This window comes from Myxine glutinosa, chromosome 9 (genome assembly GCF_964187855.1).
Source record: "Myxine glutinosa chromosome 9, kmMyxGlut1.1, whole genome shotgun sequence".
In the NCBI taxonomy this organism is placed as follows: domain Eukaryota; kingdom Metazoa; phylum Chordata; class Myxini; order Myxiniformes; family Myxinidae; genus Myxine; species Myxine glutinosa.
Genome location: NC_136269.1, coordinates 21,131,699 through 21,150,536, shown reverse-complemented (window position 1 = coordinate 21,150,536; position 18,838 = coordinate 21,131,699). Strand labels below are relative to the sequence as shown.

The following is an 18,838-nucleotide window of genomic DNA, read 5'->3' as shown; positions in this document are numbered from 1 at the left end:
CTATAAGAGACTTGGTCTCCTTTTGTCTCTAAGAGACTTGGTCTCCTTTTGTCTATGAGAGACTTGGTCTACTTTTGTCTATAAGAGACTTGGTCTCCTTTTGTCTATAAGAGACTTGGTCTCCTTTTGTATACAAGAGACTTGGTCTCCTTTTGTCTCTAAGAGACTTGGTCTCTTTTTGTTATTGGCCTTATTATTACTAGGGCATTGCCCGTACGTGGGTGCCCGTTCCTTGCCAAATAAAAAAAAAAAAACGCTACCCGTACGCTCTACCCCGCCCGTACGCCCGTAAACAAAAAAAACAACGCTCTTCGCTTCCGCCCTTCGCTCTGACTGAATTGGGAGAAATAATGCGCATAAGAAATCGAATTACGAACCGTAATGGCGGTCAGCTCGTAACGCGCTCAGCTCCGCTCGCTCTCACATCGGCCACGCCTACGCAACAAAGCGTTCTGTGATTGGCTGCCGGAAATGAAGTCTTCACTGTCCGGAAGTTCGCAAATCGCAGTTACGATGAATCGTTTTAATTTAATCGCAGTTTGAATTCGTTTTAAAACATAGTTTAACGGCAACATAGTTTTCCAACGTGAAATAAATGAATACGCTGTCAAATGTGCCGTCCGAGGCAGAGTCTGATCGCCACGTTCGGCACACGTGATAGCTCGCTGCTCTCTGATTGGTTGAATCGTTTTTTGGACATAGCTCGGTAAGTACTTCTCCGATTAATTTAAAACCTTGAAAAGGCACATCCTCGGGTCCCCAGCAATATACCTGGCAAGTTTCAAGTATATCGGACCCGTGGTTGTCGAGAAACAGCGGTCACAGACAAACAAACGTACAAACGTACAAACAGAGATTACTGGAATTATAGATAGACTAGGGCATTGCCCGTACTATATCTATATCTAAAATTATATCCCCCCCCCTCTATTTACATGAAATGGTTTGGTCCAAAGCGAACGGCTTCCGGAGTTTGGTAAAGAAATCGCCATCGCGTGCACAAACGCGCAGGAAAGCGAATGAATCGCAAATTCGTTTTTATTAGTTTTAAAACATAGTTTAACGCCAACATAGTTTGCAAACGTGAAATAAATGAATACGCTCTCAAATGTGCCATCCGAGGCAGAGTGTGTCCGCCACGTTCGGCACACGCGATAGCTCGCTGCTCTCTGATTGGTTGAATCGTTTTTTGGACATAGCTCGGTAAGTAATTGTCCGATTAATATGAAACCTTGAAAAGGCACATCCTCGGGTCCCCAGCAATATACCTGGCAAGTTAAAAGTATATCGGACCCGTGGTTGTCGAGAAACAGCGGTCACAGACAAACAAACGTACAAACGTACAGAGATTACTGGAATTATAGATAGATTATTCTTTCCGCCAAATTTTGTGGAAGCTGCAGCGTCGGCACTGTTGCTCCGATCAACGATCAAGTTGAAACTTCCCAGGAATGTTGATGTATATCCTCTTCCCTTGATGTATATCCTCTGCATGACGTCATCGGTGATGTGGCATTGCGGCCATGTTGGATTTCATGAAAAACGTCTAAAATGCACCTCCTTCATTTTTCGGATCAATTCAGTTCAAACTTTGCATAATTGGGTCCGGGCTGCCGTCGTCAAGGACGTTGTTGCACACTTGTCCAATCAGAATGGGGCGTCTTGGTCCCCAGGGCATCACTGCTCGCAGTTTTGATTTCTTCTTGTTTCCATACTTTTTCCAGTAACATCCCTAAATCCTTTTTCATTATTTTTACCCTCGCCACAGGAGAGGGTATTGCATTTGAGTCCGTTTGTCTGTTTGTCTGTTTCTTTGTCTGTTTGTCCGCACAGAATAAATATGATTTTCTCTGCAACCAACCATTGGTCCGATTGACAGGAAATTTTCACCAGAGGTGCAACTCCACCTGTATAATTTTTTAATCTTGGAAAAACCGAAAAACTTTGCACCACTATATCTCCGAAAGTGCTGAATAGAAAAAATTGAGACATGGCTCATTGTAAAGAACTCTTTATGGGGAATAAAATATGTTAATGATGATGTCATAGGTGCCTCCATTATGACGTCATAATTCGACAAGTACAAAACATCATCCGATCAAGATGAAATTTCTTGAGCGCCATGTCGACATAAATTGGTGGCGAAGTTTTTTAAATTATGACGTCATTGGTCACGTGGTTCGGCCGCCATCTTGGAAAAACCGAAAAACGTTGCACCTCTATATCTCCGAAAGCGCTGAATAGAAAAAATTGAGACATGGCTCATTGTAAAGAACTCTCCATGGGGAATAAAATATGTGAATGATGATGTCATAGGTGCCTCCATTATGACGTCCTAATTCGACAAGTACAAAACGTCATCCGATCAAGATGAAATTTCTTGAGCATAATCTCGGAATAAATTAGTGGAGAAAAAAAAAGAATGATGACTTCATCGGTCACGTGGTTCGGCCGCCATATTTGTTTTAACACAAAAGCCTTAAAAGCCAATACATCCTGGCGAGGGTTTGCAATCTCTGATTACTCTTTTTCTTGTTTGAAATATTTTTACTACTTGTTAAAAAGCTTTCAAACTACCTCAAAGTAAATCAAATGAAATTTACTGTGAATCATTTACCCGATTTTACGTCATTTCCTCCATCTTGCGGAAGTACCTTTCGGACGTCAGTCAGCGTTATCTTCATTCTTAACATACTCAGCATTAGGCCCACAAAAGCTATCCTGGAAAATAATGAACAGCGATTGACATTTGACTTGCTTCATTGTTGGCCACATATCATCACACTCTGGGTGACCCACACTAGACACTACTATCCTATCAAGTTTAGTTACAATCGGTACAGGCATAGCCGAGATATGACAATACGTTAGCCACGATGGTGTGGAAAGACAAATACACGCAGAGACAGACAGACAGACAGAGCTGGTCATTATAATACTTCCCTAACCCCTCCCAAACCAAGGTATGAATCAATCGATTCTTCACCTGAAGATCTGTCACCATATTATTAGCCCTCAAATAGAAAGGGTCCCCCACATGAGGTTTGCAGGGGCCCCCCCACATAAGGTTTGCAGGGGGCCACCCACATGAGGTTTGCAGGGGGCCACCCACATAAGGCTTGCAGTGGGCCCTCCACATGAGGTTTGCAGGGGGCCCCCTACATGAGGTTTGCAGGGCCCCCCACATAAGGTTTGCAGGGGGCCATCCACATGAGGTTTGCAAGGGGCCCCCCACATAAGGTTTGCAGGGCCCCCCACATGAGGTTTGCAGCCCCCCACATGAGGTTTGCAAGGGCCCCCCACATAAGGTTTGCAGCCCCTCCCCCACATGAGGTTTGCAGGGGTCCCCACATGAGGTTTGCAGCCCCTCCCCCACATGAGGTTTGCAGGGGTCCCCCACATGAGGTTTGCAGGGCCCCCCCCACATAAGGTTTGCAGGGGGCCACCCACATACCCAGCGGAGGCTCGAGGTGGAGGTATGCTCTCTACTGAGTGCCGTTCTAGTCTCTCATGCGTTCTTTGAAGTCTAGCTTTTCAGGAAGTTCTTTCCTCGGATACTTTTACTCCTTCTGTGTAGATCCGCATATTTTCTCCATCACGAGGGATCATATATAGATCATAGACAATGGCTACTTAAAGAACAATGCAATCAACCAAACAAAAACATCATTTTCACACACCTGTGGAATCGCAGGTAGTCTTATTGGAGGTGTGCCAGCTGGATGATTGGTGCTGCACGTCACAGGATCGAATAGGAATCACTGCCGCTTGATCGGTCACATACCTGGCCACGACCTGGGGTTCTGTAGGGGTTAGCGTGTCACGAATCGCAGACAATCCCCGATCCCAAGAGGCCATGTTGCTGGTGTCCACAGGTGTAGTCAATATAGCAGTTTGATGATTTTATCCCTTCACTTTTGAGAAACACTAAGAGGCATGATTGGCCTCGAAGTGATGAGAGGCATGAACACAGCCCAAGAGACACCTGAACCTTTCGTCCTACACCTTTATATACAGGAAGAAGCCCACCCCACCTTGTGAAGAAAACAGAGAAACAGTGGGAGGGACACTACGGTAACCGACAAATGTTTTGTTACAAAGGTGAGACTTGAAATATCAGAAGGGTTAAACCCCTGGGAGCAGTTACACGGATGTATGGGGAGGGTTCCGTTTTTCAGAGGATGAATTGTTCACGTGCTGTGGAAATGTTTTGATTACAGGTTCGCAGGTAAATGGCTCCTTGGAATTATTTAATTTAATAAGCGTCTCAGATGGAATCTTGGTGGAACATGGGGATTGAACGGACCTCCCAAAGGGCATTTGATTAACGTCTTTCTTTTTTTAATTACCACCACCTTTACCAACAGTTGATCATTTTCACCTTCACCACTGAAGGGTGTTGAAGGTTATGTTTTCACCCCTGTCTGTCTGTCCGTCCATTGGTTGTTCTTGTGCGTTATTACTTGGCAATAAATATTTTTTGACTCGATCTCCCGATCGCTACGGTTTGTGTGTTTGTTTGTGTGTGTTTGTTTGTGTGTGTGTTTGTGTGTGTTTGTTTGTGTGTGTGTTTGTTTGTGTGTGTGTTTGTTTGTGTGTGTGTGTGTGTGTGTGTTTGTGTGTTTGTTTGTGTGTGTGTGTGTTTGTCTGTCCGCTCACTTATACTTGTCTACAGGTCACAATTTTAAACCGATCTTCACGAAACTTCACCAAATGGTAGAGTTCGTGGTCCGACAAAATCCTATATTTTTGAGGTCAAAAGGTCATAAGGTCGACATAGGCCAAAGGTCAACCACTTTTTCCGAATTTCTAAAATCCTCAATTTTCATCCGATTGACTTGAAATCTGAAAAGGATTTTCATATCAGCTTACTGAATCCAACCACCAACTATTTTTGATGTCAACATAGGCTAAAAGGTCAACATAGGCCAGATTTCTAAAATTGTCAATTTTCATCAGATTGACTTCAACTTTGAATAGGATTTGCATATAAGCTAACTGAAATCACATTTTCATTTGAAAAATCGTCACTTTTCTTCCTATTAACCTGTGAATTAAAGAGCAACTGCACAGTACATCAGGGAATTGGAAAACCAACTATTTTTGGAGTCAAAAGGTCAAAGATCAACTCAAGGTCAAACTTCTAAAATAATCAATTTTCATCTGAAAAATAATCCATTTTAATCCGATTGACGAAAGCTTTGATTAAGATCGTCAATTTTAATCTTAATGAAATGGACAATTTGATCGTTTGTTTATGAACAGGACATTTCAAAAAGTTGTGGACGGATTCGGACGAAATTTGGTGGAGAGGTAGCGTTTGTGACAAGGACGAAATGATTAGATTTTGGTGAAGATCCGGATTCGGATCTGGATCTGAGAATTATTTAATTCCTTAAGTGATTTTTCACCATTGAGTGACAGGGACAAAAATGATTCCCATCGTTGTTTGCCCGTCCTCAATCCTTTTAAATGCCGAATGTCAAGTAAGTAAACTCACGTACCATTTTAAAAGTCTTTGGTATGACTTCGCAGGAGTTTCATACCACTGACGTCCAGACTCAGAGCCATTACGCCACCGTGTCTGGTATCTTTTGATATCACTATAAATGGTCACGGTATTAAATACACTAGTGAGATACCCGTGCTACGCACGGGTGGGGGGCCAGAAGCAAACAGACAATGCAGATACGGCGAATGCTAAAGCATGAAACCAATAAATTCCCCATTCCTGTAGCACCCTCAATTGCACGTCAGACATGGACAGCAAGTTCGTGAAGGACTTCCATGAAAAACGTACCGTTCGCAAACAAACTGGTATGTTCACGTATAGAAACATCGATCGTGGGTCCGTGGCAAATCTGCATATGGGCGATCTGCGAAGTTCACGTTTAGAAGGAAGAAACCATCACGGCATGTCGTCATTTACTTGAACTCGATATCTCTTTTTCATTCCAAACAACATAACTCCAATTAATCACAAAATAAACTTTTAACAACATTGTTAATGTTTCCTTCATTGTAAAAACTACCAAGTCAACAGTTAAAAGGATTTTGAGCCAATATGTGTTACAGCCTTGGCAAGATCGATGGAGACAGCGATCTGTTGGCATATACACCGCCCAAATAGCAATGTGGAATTCTCTCATGTAGAGATTAAACTCACGTCGTTTGAACTTTGGCCGGTCATTATTTACTTTTAATGATGTTTATATACGAATCAAAAAGAAGATAATTGGTTTTGGGTCGTTCTTTCCGCATATCTCGTGGGATTGTGAGTTGGAGAGATGACCATGATGGCGGGGAGGGGGTTGGCATTCTCTCAAGCAGGGATTCAACCCATGTCCTTATAAAAGGTCTTTGTCCGAGGTCACCGAGTCCGATCAGTGCAGCCGTTTGTGCGGCACCCGGGAAAATAACGTTAGGCAGGAGTCCAAACCTGAAAATGCTGGAGGCCAAAGCTGAAATTGGAAAAACAATATAGCCTATTTTACTCCAGGAGTTCCCAGGAATACCCACCCAAAATATCGTTGCGATCGGTTCAGCCGTTTTTGCGGTACCTTCGAACGGACGGACAGACGGACAGACGGACATTTGGTGAATTATAGTAAGATTCCCACTGTCAGTATTCAGTTCCTCTGCCCTTCATTTCTTCCAAGAACCCAGATTGTGTTTTCATCATTTACTGCACAGTGAGAATCATATGCCTTTTAAGATGGGATAAGAGTACGGATAAGCCATAACGTGCCTTTTAAGAGGATAAGAGTGCAAGTAATAACAAAAAACACATTAAGTATAAATAATATAATATATACCAAGTATTGTGCAGATAATATTATCCCATTCTAAAACTGTAGTTATCACGCTCTTGTCTTACTGATAACATCCCACGGATGTACCACTCACATAGTCTATTGATGCTTTTTAAATCTGCATTTATTGGAGGTATTTTTTGCTATCTATATAAAAAGTTGGCATAAATTTTTCATTGAGCACTAAGATTGTTCTTCATTCTTTAATTACAGGCTAAAGGTATACATGTATAAACATTCAATAAATTAGGACTAGGAGAGGTGAGATTCAAGCAAATAACTGAAAATAATGCTGTTTGATTTTTCAATAACAACGATTTTATCACAGAATGATCTATTTTGTGTCCAGGTGTTTCGTTTTTTGAGAATATATTGCAATGTGTGTGGCAAGGAGTGGTAGGCAACCCCTTTATGTTGTTGTTGTGGTTAAAATGTCACATCTGCACATGTAATGGAGGACCGATCGAGAATAGATAGCGGCCACGAATATCCCACAGATTTGGCATTTCCTAATCTACCTCCTCGATTATTCCCCATTATGAAGACGAACATGGGCCCTCAATAATTATTATTTTATTATTATTAATAAATTACACATTCAACGATTGGAGGTATCTCCTTCCAGAACTATTTGAACGCTGTGAATTTAATTCATTTTGTGTTTTTACAATTTAATAACAAAGATGTGATTCAGATGCATGAATTTATTTTAAAGGGTTACTCAAGTTCTTTACCTCAGCCACCAAAGGTGGATGGAGATTATGTTTTCACCTCTGTCCGTCTGTGTCCGTTTGTGAACAAAATATCTCAAAAGGTTGTGGACGGATTCGGACAAAATTTGACAGAGATGTAGCGTATGTGACAAGGACGAAATGATTAGATTTTGGTGAAGATCCGGATTCGGATCCGGCTACTAGAATTTTAAAGTGATTCTTCACCATTGGGAGATCGGGCCAAAAACGATACATAGCAGGATATCTCAAAACGTTATGGATGGATTTGGACGAAACGTGTTGGACCAGTTGGGTGTCTGACAAGGAAGAATCGATTCAATTTTGGTGAAGATCCGGATCCGGCTAGTATAATTGTTCAAGTGATTCTTCACTATTGAGTGGCATGGCCATAAACGAGAGGTAGATAGGGGTATGAAAGACTGGACTTACGGTGATTCCTGTGATTGATTTTGATTTAATGTGATTCTGTATCGTCATTTTCTGGTCTACTCTGAGATACAAAACGTAACTGTTCACCTGGTGGAGGTATGCTCTCCACTGAGTACCGTTCTAGTTTTAATTGGAACCGTTTGTGAAGTTTATTATAATTTAAAGGGATTCGTCAAGTTGATTATAATTTCAAGAAATTTGTAAAGGTTATTATAATTTAAGGGATTTGAAAAAGGTTATTATAATTTTAAGGGGTTTGTCAAGTTTATTATAATTTTAAGGGATTTGTCAAGTTTATTATAATTTTAAGGGATTTGTCAAGTTTATTATGATTTCAAGAGATTTGTCAAGTTTATTATAATTTAAAGGGATTTGACAAGTTTATTATAATTTAAAGGATTTGTCCAGGTTATTATAATGTTAAGGGATTTGTCAAGGTTATTATAATTTAAAGGGCTTTGTCAAGTTTATTGTAATTTTAAGGGATTTGTCAAGTTTATTATAATTTCAAGAGATTTGTCAAGGTTATTATGATTTAAAGGGATTTATCAAGTTTATTATAATTTAAAGGGATTTGTCAAGTTTATTATGATTTCAAGAGGTTTGTCAAGTTTATTATAATTTAAAGGGATTTGACAAGGTTATTATAATGTTAAGGGGTTTGTCAAGTTTATTATAATTTAAAGGGATTTGACAAGGTTATTATAATGTTAAGGGGTTTGTCAAGTTTATTATAATTTTAAAGGATTTGTCAAGGTTATTATAATTTCAAGAGATTTGTCAAGGTTATTATAATTTAAGGGATTTGTCAGGGTTATTATAATTTAAGGGATTTGACAAGGTTATTATAATTTCAAGAGATTTGTCAAGGTCATTATAATTTAAGGGATTGGAAAAGGTTATTATAATTTAAGGGATTTGTCAAGTTTATTATAATTTAAGGGATTTGACAAGGTTATTATAATTTCAAGAGATTTGTCAAGGTTATTATAATTTAAAGGGAATTTTCAAGTTTATTATAATTTAAAGGGGTTTGTCAAGTTTATTATAATTTTAAGGGATTTGTCAAGGTTATTATAATTTCAAGAGATTTGTCAAGTTTATTATAATTTCAAGAGATTTGTCAAGTTTATTATAATTTTAAGGGATTTGTCAAGGTTATTATAATTTCAAGAGATTTGTCAAGTTTATTATAATTTCAAGAGATTTGTCAAGGTTATTATAATTTTAAGGGATTTGTCAAGGTTATTATAATTTTAAAGGATTTGTCAAGGTTATTATAATTTCAAGAGATTTGTCAAGGTTATTATAATTTAAGGGATTTGTCAGGGTTATTATAATTTAAGGGATTTGACAAGGTTATTATAATTTCAAGAGATTTGTCAAGGTCATTATAATTTAAGGGATTGGAAAAGGTTATTATAATTTAAGGGATTTGTCAAGTTTATTATAATTTAAGGGATTTGACAAGGTTATTATAATTTCAAGAGATTTGTCAAGGTTATTATAATTTAAAGGGAATTTTCAAGTTTATTATAATTTAAAGGGGTTTGTCAAGTTTATTATAATTTTAAGGGATTTGTCAAGGTTATTATAATTTCAAGAGATTTGTCAAGTTTATTATAATTTCAAGAGATTTGTCAAGTTTATTATAATTTTAAGGGATTTGTCAAGGTTATTATAATTTCAAGAGATTTGTCAAGTTTATTATAATTTCAAGAGATTTGTCAAGGTTATTATAATTTTTAAGGGATTTGTCAAGGTTATTATAATTTTAAGGGATTTGTCAAGTTTATTGTAATTTTAAGAGATTTGTCAAGGTTATATAATTTAAGGGATATGAAAAGTTTATTATAATTTCAAGAGATTTGTCAAGGTTATTATAATTTAAGGGATTGGAAAAGGTTATTATAATTTAAGGTATTGGAAAAGGTTATTATAATTTAAGGGATTTGTCATGTTTATTATAATTTAAGGGATTTGCCAAGGTTATTATAATTTCAAGAGATTTGTCAAGGTTATTATAATTTAAAGGGATTTGTCAAGTTTATTATAATTTAAAGGGGTTTGTCAAGTTTATTATAATTTAAAGGGATTGGTCAAGTTTATTATAATTTTAAGGGATTTGTCAAGGTTATTATAATTTGCAGGGATTTGTCAAGTTGATTATAATTTGAAGGGATTTGTCAAGTTGATTATAATTTGAAGGGATTTGTCAAGTTGCTTATAATTTAAAGGGATTTGTCAAGTTTATTATAATTTCAAGAGATTTGTCAAGGTTATTATAATTTAAAGGGATTTGTCAAGTTTATTATAATTTAAAGGGGTTTGTCAAGGTTATTATAATTTAAAGGGATTTGTCAAGTTTATTATAATTTAAAGGGATTGGTCAAGTTTATTATAATTTAAAGGGATTTGTCAAGGTTATTATAATTTGCAGGGATTTGTCAGGTGTATTTTAATTTCAAGGAATGTCAAGTTGATTATAATTTAAAGGGATTTGTCAAGTTTATGATAATTTGAAGGGATTTGTCAAGTTGATTATAATTTGAAGGGATTTGTCAAGTTGATTATAATTTGAAGGGATTTGTCAAGTTGCTTATAATTTCAAGAGATTTGTAAAATTGATTATAATTTAAAGTAATTTGTCAAGTTTATTATAAATAGTACACTCGCACACTATAGGAGCGGCAGGAATCAAGAGGGTCATTCCTCTTTGGGGTATATAGATCACAGTCGATCGCTGGTCAGGTCTCAAGAACATTGGGTGTGTTCATTAACCAAGTTTCTTGTGGAGAGATCGCCAAGTGGTTTAAGCATTCGAGCAAGCACTCCATTCAAAGCCGTTAAGGAATAGCAGGCTTGGCAAGCGCGAGCTCGCTGCTTGGTAAAATAGCACACCCCGGGCTTCCTCTCTTTCAGTTTCGTGTTGAACAGCAGGAGTGAGTTTCAAAAGGCCGCTTCGGAGAACGCGATGTTAGCGGCAGGAAGGGTCATGATATTTACCAACCCTTGTGGAGTATATGGAGTACAGTAGATCTTTGCTCAGTTCTGCAAGTAAAACTTTCCTCACGGATGTCGGGATTCCTCCAAATTTCTTTATTTGGTGTTTTACACAGCATTAGCGACTGTTTAAAAAAGCTAATCATATGTGTTTGGGGTTAATATTTTTACTTCTGGTGGAGGCCAAAAAAAAGCCGTTGCTCCCACGGAAGCACCATTATAAGCTATTTATAAACATTGACTTGACGTTTGTTCAAGGAGGAAAAACACCTTGTGGAGGTGGGATATTATTGGTATTAATATTGTTTTGTAATCACATTAATATTATGCTATTATCTTTAATTTTGTTATTTGAAGCATCCTTCGAAAAACGCCACGATGAAGCTAACTTAACATAGATATACACCTTAACATGCAACCCCATTATTTTTATTTTTTTTATTTTTTTTGTATACAAGATCGAGGCTCGTGAAAGAGCGAACATTAATCACACAGAAAGACAAACCGGCACATAAAACAAATAACATCGGGAGCGGTAGACAAGATGGGGAGAGAGGGGGAAGGACACAAACACAACATTTGAGAGCAGGGACCGAGAGACATGGAGACATCGAGATCTGTGGGAGGGAGAGATCTGTGGGAGGGAGAGATCTGTGGGAGGGAGAGATCTGTGGGAGGGAGAGATCTGTGGGAGGGAGAGATCTGTGGGAGGGAGAGATCTGTGGGAGGGAGAGGGCTTTGGGGGGGGGGGAGGCATGGGAAGGGGGGGTGGGAGAGGTATAAACATATGGACACTGCCAGGACTTCCAGGAAAGAAGTTGGAATTTCAAACAAGGTGGATCTGGGGTGAATTAGTGGGGGTAGAAAAGATCAACGTTTTGGATGGGGGAAGATAAGAGATGGTGGTGAACAGCTGTTTTAAAGACCTGGAGGGAGGAGTGGGATTGAAGGGAGTGTGGGAGTTTGTACCAGAGGTGGGAAAAAAGAGGAACGAAAGAGTGAAGGTGAGCAGAGAGCCGAGATTTCGGCAGTTTAACCATCAGAGGGTTGCTGGCAGATGTTGTGCGACCTGTAGGAATATTTGGGGGACAGAGCACAGAGAGGGCTGGGGGAGCAAGGCCGGAGAGGAGTCGGTGGAAGACAGAAAGACCACCTACCTGCCTGCGGTGAGTGAGTGAAAGGCCCTCAGAGATAGCTTCATCGCGGGAGATTCCAATGATTCTGAAAGCTTTGGTTTCAATAGCGTGAAGCCGAGCTAGGTGTGAGGCAGCAGCACCAGCCCATAGGGGCGAACAGTAATCCATTGAGCTGCGGATGAAAGCCTTGTATGTGGTGAGGAGCTCAGGTGTGCCTAGGAAGGACTTCGCACGACGGAGGATGCCCATTCGGCGACTGGCTTTGGAGGCCAGCTTGGAAATGTGGTTTTCCCAAGAAAGATCATGGCAGATAGTGAGACCCAAAAGCTTGAGCGACAGAACTTCTTGGAGAGGATTGTTGAGAAAGTAGATGGGAGGGTTGTCCAGTCGATCTTTTCGGAGAGACATCGTAAGAGTGTGAGATTTGTCAGGATTGAAAGACATGTTCCACTTGTTTGACCAGTCTGTGATTTTGTCCAGGTCTTCAGAGAGTGAGGAGGCTGCAGACTGCCGATCTGAGGGAAGAGGAATGGAGCGGCAGAGAGTGGAGTCATCAGCAAAGAGATAGAGAGGATTTTCCAGAGAGTCGGAGAGATCATTGATAAAGACCAGAAAAAGCACAGGGACCAGCACACTGCCTTGGGGAACTCCAGCCTGAACAGGAAGGGGAGATGAGAGAAATCCATTCAGGGCCACACGTTGACTACGACCAGAGAGGAAGTCCGCAAGCCATGCATGGAGATTTCCATGGATACCATAGGAGGAGAGTTTGGTGAGCAGAGCTGGGTGCCAGACTGTATCGAAGGCACGTGATATGTCAAGGGAGACAGCTCTGATTTCCTGTTTGGCATTGAGGACCTCCATCCATTGTTGAGACAGCAGAAGCAGCATGTCCAGAGTAGAGTGACCTGGTCTGAAACCAAATTGATGATCAGAGATCAAGCCATTGGAGAAGAGGAAAGATTTCATATCCGAAGCAATGATGGATTCCATGACTTTGCTGATAATTGGGAGCAGGCTGATTGGTCTGTAGTTGCAAGGATCTGTTTTTGCACCTTTTTTGTGTAAAGCGGTAATGTTTTCTGATTTCCAGGATGCTGGCAGATGACCTTGAGCAAAGAGGCTCAAGGTCATCTGCCATTAGGAGAGAAATAGGGTGAAAAGAACAGAGAGAGGGTGAGATAGAGCAGCAGAGCAGGATTTTAGGACATGTGGGCTGATGCCGCCTGGTCCAGTTGCAGAATCAGAGTCGAGGTTTGACAAAAACTCCTCCACCTTGTCAGGAGAGAAGGACACAGAGTCCAGGAGCAGTTGGGTTCGACTGGGAAAGGTGGGAACAGAGAGAGATGGGTTTGGGACTAAAGATTTTGAGGCAAACACAGAGTTGAGGCATTCGGCTTTGTCACGTGCGATGTCAACTGTGTGGCCATTTGAGGTAAGGGAGGGGATGGAGGGGGAACAAACACCAGAAACGGATTTGACCAGATGCCACCAGGATTTGGAGGAAGGAGACAGGTTTGAGAGTTCATTCTTGAGTGAGGAGAGATAGTGCTTCCTGGCACTCCGGAGGGTAGACACACACTTGTTCCAAGCTTGGTGGAAGGAACTGAGATTGCCTTCAGTTGGATTAGCCTTCCAAGAGGCAAAGGCAAGTTGTTTCAGGGCAACTGCCTCACCACAAGATTCAGTGTACCATGGACGGGAGGAAGGGTAAGACAACTGAAGGCGAGATGGGATAAATCTGTGCATGAGAGAGATCAGTTTGCTTTGGAAGAATTCCCAGGAAGAATTGATGTCAGAGGCAGTGGAGATGGGAGACCAATCCAGACGATTTATGGCTGCTTGAAGACCGTCCCAGTCGGCCTGAGTGAAATGCCAGACTCGTCGACGCTGAGGAGGCCCTCTGAGAATGGCCAGAGAGATGTCCACTTTGACAAGCACATGATCAGAAGAACCGATTGGAGCAGAAGAAGAGCAGCAGACATTAGCAGGGAAGTTTGTCATAACCAAGTCTAGAAGAGAAGATACTCCATTGGCTGAGATCCGGGTCGGGAAATTGACAGATTGTGTCAATCCCAGTGAGTCACAGAAGTCTATTGCTGAGGTGCCATGACTGGTGAGCGAGGAACCCACACCCAACCAGGTGGCATGATGACAGTTGAAATCACCACATATGAGGATGAGAGAGTTGGGATGAGTGGATAGAAGTTGGTCCATGTTGTCAGACAGTGAAATGTAAATGGAGTCATCACTGTTTGGGGGACGGTACAGAACACATATGAACAAAAGGTGGGAGAGGAGAGGAAGCCGTAGCCAGAGGTACTCCTGGGGGTGAGGAGGAGAGAGGGCAGTGCAAGGAGAGTGAGGAAGAGAGTTTTTGATAAAGATAGCCACCCCACCACCAGGACGAGGCTCAGGTCTATCATACCGGAGGAGGGAGTAACCAGGAAGAGATATTAAGGAATCAGAGACATCTTGAAGGAGGAAAGTCTCTGTTAAGCAGATCAAGTCTGGATTGTTAGAAGCAACCTGTATGGAGAGATCAGTCAGGTTTGAGCGAAGGCCCCGGATGTTTGAGGTCCATACCGTTAATGAAGAGAGAGGGGGAGCATCGGGTACAGGACAGGGGAGGGGAGGAGCAGGGTAAGATGAAGGATGAGAGGGGGAGGTAGGGAGAGCAGTTGATAGTGTGTCAGAGATTACAGAAGAGTTCCAAGAAAGGGAAGGATGAGGAGGATGAAAGGTTTGATGGTGAAGGGATGAGGCACAGTGAGGGGTTGTTTGAGGGGGGGCAGAGGAAAGTAGAAGGTTGGGGGGGGTGGAGGTATGAGATAGAAGGGAGACGAAGTGGGGAGGAGGCAGCTTTGAGGAGGAGGGGGGAGGAGGGAGAATTGGAGAGGAATGGTATGGGGGGGAGATTTGAATGGGAGGGGTTGGGGGGGAGTTTTGAAGGGGAGGAGTGAGGGGGGAGTTTAGATGGGGAGGGGCAAGGGGGGAGTTAGGAGGGGAGGGGTAAGGGGGGAGTTTAGGAGGGGAGGGGCAAGGGGGGAGTTTAGGAGTGGAGGGGCAAGGGGGGGATTTGGAGGGGAGGGGCAAGGGGGGAGTTTAGGAGGGGAAGGGCAAGGGGGGAGTTCAGGAGTGGAGGGGCAAGGGGGGGGATTTGGAGGGGAGTGGCAAGGTGGGAGTTTAGGAGTGTAGGTGCAAGGGGGGCGATTTGGAGGGGAGGGGCAAGAGGGGCAAGAGGGGAGTTTAGAAAGTACCCATTGACGGCAATAGCGGGGAAAACCCGCTCAGGGGAGAAAACCCCCTTGGGGAGGGGGGCAAATAAATGTGCTACAACCTTCATTGTGTAACCCTTCGTCATCCTGTCAAGTTTGGTTGAGATTGGATAAGTAACGACGGAATGTATTGGCGTCAAAAATTCATCAGACAGACGGACACCAAATGGCCAATTTTAGTATGATATTAAGGGATTTGTCAAGTTGCTTATAATTTTAAGGGATTTGTCAAGTTGATTATAATTTTAAGGGGTTTATCAAGTTTATTATAATTTTGAGGGATTCATCAAGTTGTTAAAATTTGAAGGGGTTTGTCAAGTTTATTATAATTTTAAGGGATTTGTCAAGTTGATTATAATTTAAAGGGATATGTGAAGTTTATTATAATTTGAAGGGATTTGACAAGTTGATTATAATTTGAAGGGATTTATCAGGTTCATTATAATTTGAAGGGATTTGACAAGATGATTATAATTTAAAGGGATTTGACAAGTTTATTATAATTTGAAGGGATTTGACAAGTTGATTATAATTTGAAGGGATTTTTCAAGTTTATTATAATTTGAAGGGATTTGTCAAGTTGATTATAATTTGAAGGGATTTGTCAAGTTTATTATAATTTGAAGGGATTTGACAAGTTGATTATAATTTGAAGGGATTTTTCAAGTTTATTATAATTTGAAGGGATTTGTCAAGTTGATTATAATTTGAAGGGATTTGTCAAGTTGATTATAATTTGAAGGGATTTTTCAAGTTTATTATAATTTGAAGGGATTTGTCAAGTTGATTATAATTTGAAGGGGTTTGTCAAGTTTATTATAATTTGAAGGGATTTGTCAAGTTGATTATAATTTGAAGGGATTTTTCAAGTTTATTATAATTTGAAGGGATTTGTCAAGTTGATTATAATTTGAAGGGATTTGTCAAGTTTATTATAATTTGAAGGGATTTGACAAGATGATTATAATTTAAAGGGATTTGACAAGTTTATTATAATTTGAAGGGATTTGACAAGTTGATTATAATTTGAAGGGATTTTTCAAGTTTATTATAATTTGCAGAGATTCGTCAAGTTTATTATAATTTCAGGAGATTTGTAAAGATGATTATAATTTGAACGGATTTGTCAAGTTGATTATAATTTGAATGGATTTGTCAAGTTTATTACAATTTGAAGGGATTTGTCAAGTTTATTATACGCTGGTGTTGGGTTAGTGGCTAGGGTGTCAGCTTAGGATCCTAGGATCCTGGGTTCGAATCCCGGTCGATCGCTGAATTAACGCCAGGGGGGTTGACTCAGCCTGTCATCCTTCCGAGGTCGGCTAATTGAGTACCAGTTCACTGGTAATTCCCTGCTTGTCGTTAAAGGCGGCAAAAAGGGTTGGCGTCAGGAAGGGCATCCGGCCGTAAAACATTGCTTCAAAAAGGGGACCGAAAAACAACAAGTACCACGGTTCCCGAAAAAGGCCAACCCCCGCTTGCGGGGAAAAATGGCCTCTAAAGGTGTTTTTTTTTTTTTTTTGTCAAGTTTATTATAATTTAAAGGGATTTTTCAAGTTTATTATAATTTGAAGGGATTTGTCAAGTTTATTATAATTTGCAGAGATTCGTCAAGTTTATTATAATTTGAAGGAGTTTGTCAAGTTTATTATAATTTAAAGGGATTTTTCAAGTTTATTATAATTTGAAAGGATTTGTCAAGTTTAATATAATTTGCTCGTCAAGTTTATTATGATTTGAAGGGATTTGTCAGGTTTATTATAATTATAAGGAGTTTGTCAAGTTTATTATAATTTAAAGGGATTTTTCGAGTTTATTATAATTTGAAGGGATTTGTCAAGTTTAATATAATTTGCTCGTCAAGTTTATTATGATTTGAAGGGATTTGTCAAGTTTATTATAATTTGAAGGGATTTTTCAAGTTTATTATAATTTGAAGGGATTTTTCAAGTTTATTATAATTTAAAGGGATTTTTCAAGTTTATTATAATTTGAAGGGATTTGTCAAGTTTAATATAATTTGCTCGTCAAGTTTATTATGATTTGAAGGGATTTGTCAAGTTTATTATAATTTGAAGGGATTTGTCAAGTTTATTATAATTTGCAGATTCGTCAAGTTTATTATAATTTCAGATTTGTAAAGATGATTATAATTTGAACGGATTTGTCAAGTTGATTATAATTTGAATGGATTTGTCAGGTTTATTATAATTATAAGGGATTTGTCAGGTTTATTATCATTATAAGGGATTTGTCAAGGTTATTATAATTTGAAGGAATTTGTCAAGTTTATTATAATTTGAAGGGATTTGTCAAGTTTATTATAATTTGAAGGGATTTGTCAGGTTTATTATAATTATAAGGGATTTGTCAGGTTTATTATCATTATAAGGGATTTGTCAGGTTTATTATAATTTCATGGGATTTATCAGGTTTATTATCATTATACGGGATTTGTCAATTTTAGTTTAAATGATTCATTGACTGATTATAAAGTTTGTTTTCTTCAGCTTTGAATATCTCTTGTGTCACTGTTTATGTTCCCGTTGCACCAAAGCTACTGTGCATCGGTAATCTTTTGAAAGTTGTTGATTTTGTTTTTCATAATAAGGAGTTCTTGAAGTAGTGTTGCCAAAAGGGAACTTGTTTTGGGGGTTTTTTTACATCAGTATTAAAACAACAAGGTTTGCTCAAACCTGCTGCAGGTGTTCGAGTAAGAGGATCCTGTCTCGGGCATAGGTTGAGAGAGTAGGAACGAACAGCTGGAGGTGAAACCTAAAGCCCTGGGAAAGTCAGCATGAGAGAAGCACCTTGAGGGTAACATTGTATGGGCAGATTAAATGGCAAACGAGGAAAACAACAGGAAATTGTGTTCAAAAATGTACATCATTTTCCACATACAGCATATATTCAATGGCAATCGTGTATCTTACCCACGATGAGGTTTTTGTTTGGTTTCAACGTTTCTTGATGTTTTCACCTTGTCGACATGTCCCACTAACTGCAGTAAAAATGACTAAAGATTGGGGATAACGGCCGTTGCTGAAAACATGGAAAAACAATGATCTGCTTGAGCCTAAAAACAAGTGCAATAGATATTCAGAAGTTTGTGGTGCACGTCTCTTGAACCAGCTAACTACCTTATTATTGTTAGCCCCACGCTTTAAAAAATGGGGGATGTTATCATCAGCTGTGTCAGTTTGGCTCTTGAACCAGCTAACTACCTTATTATTGTTAGCCCCACGCTTTAAAAAATGGGGGATGTTATCATCAGCTGTGTCAGTTTGGCTCTTGAACCAGCTAACTACCTTATTATTGTCAGCCCCACGCTTTAAAAAATGGGGGATGTTATCATCAGCTGTGTCAGTTTGGCTCTTGAACCAGCTAACTACCTTATTATTGTTAGCCCCACGCTTTAAAAAATGGGGGATGTTATCATCAGCTGT

The 18,838-nt window shown here is 39.8% G+C and overlaps 1 protein-coding gene across 1 annotated transcript in view; it reads right to left on the bottom strand.

The window, feature by feature from the left end:
• The window catches only part of LOC137434745 (pituitary-specific positive transcription factor 1-like), a 50,371-nt gene extending 31,533 nt beyond the window's left edge, over positions 1-18,838 (bottom strand). Inside the window, exons 1-2 of the mRNA XM_078784034.1 lie at positions 18,089-18,838; positions 5,801-5,876 (exon numbers count right to left, since the gene is read on the bottom strand). Of these exons, the coding sequence (XP_078640160.1) occupies positions 5,801-5,867 (67 nt within the window). The 5' untranslated portion in view covers positions 5,868-5,876; positions 18,089-18,838. The remainder of the gene's footprint in view (positions 1-5,800; positions 5,877-18,088) is intronic.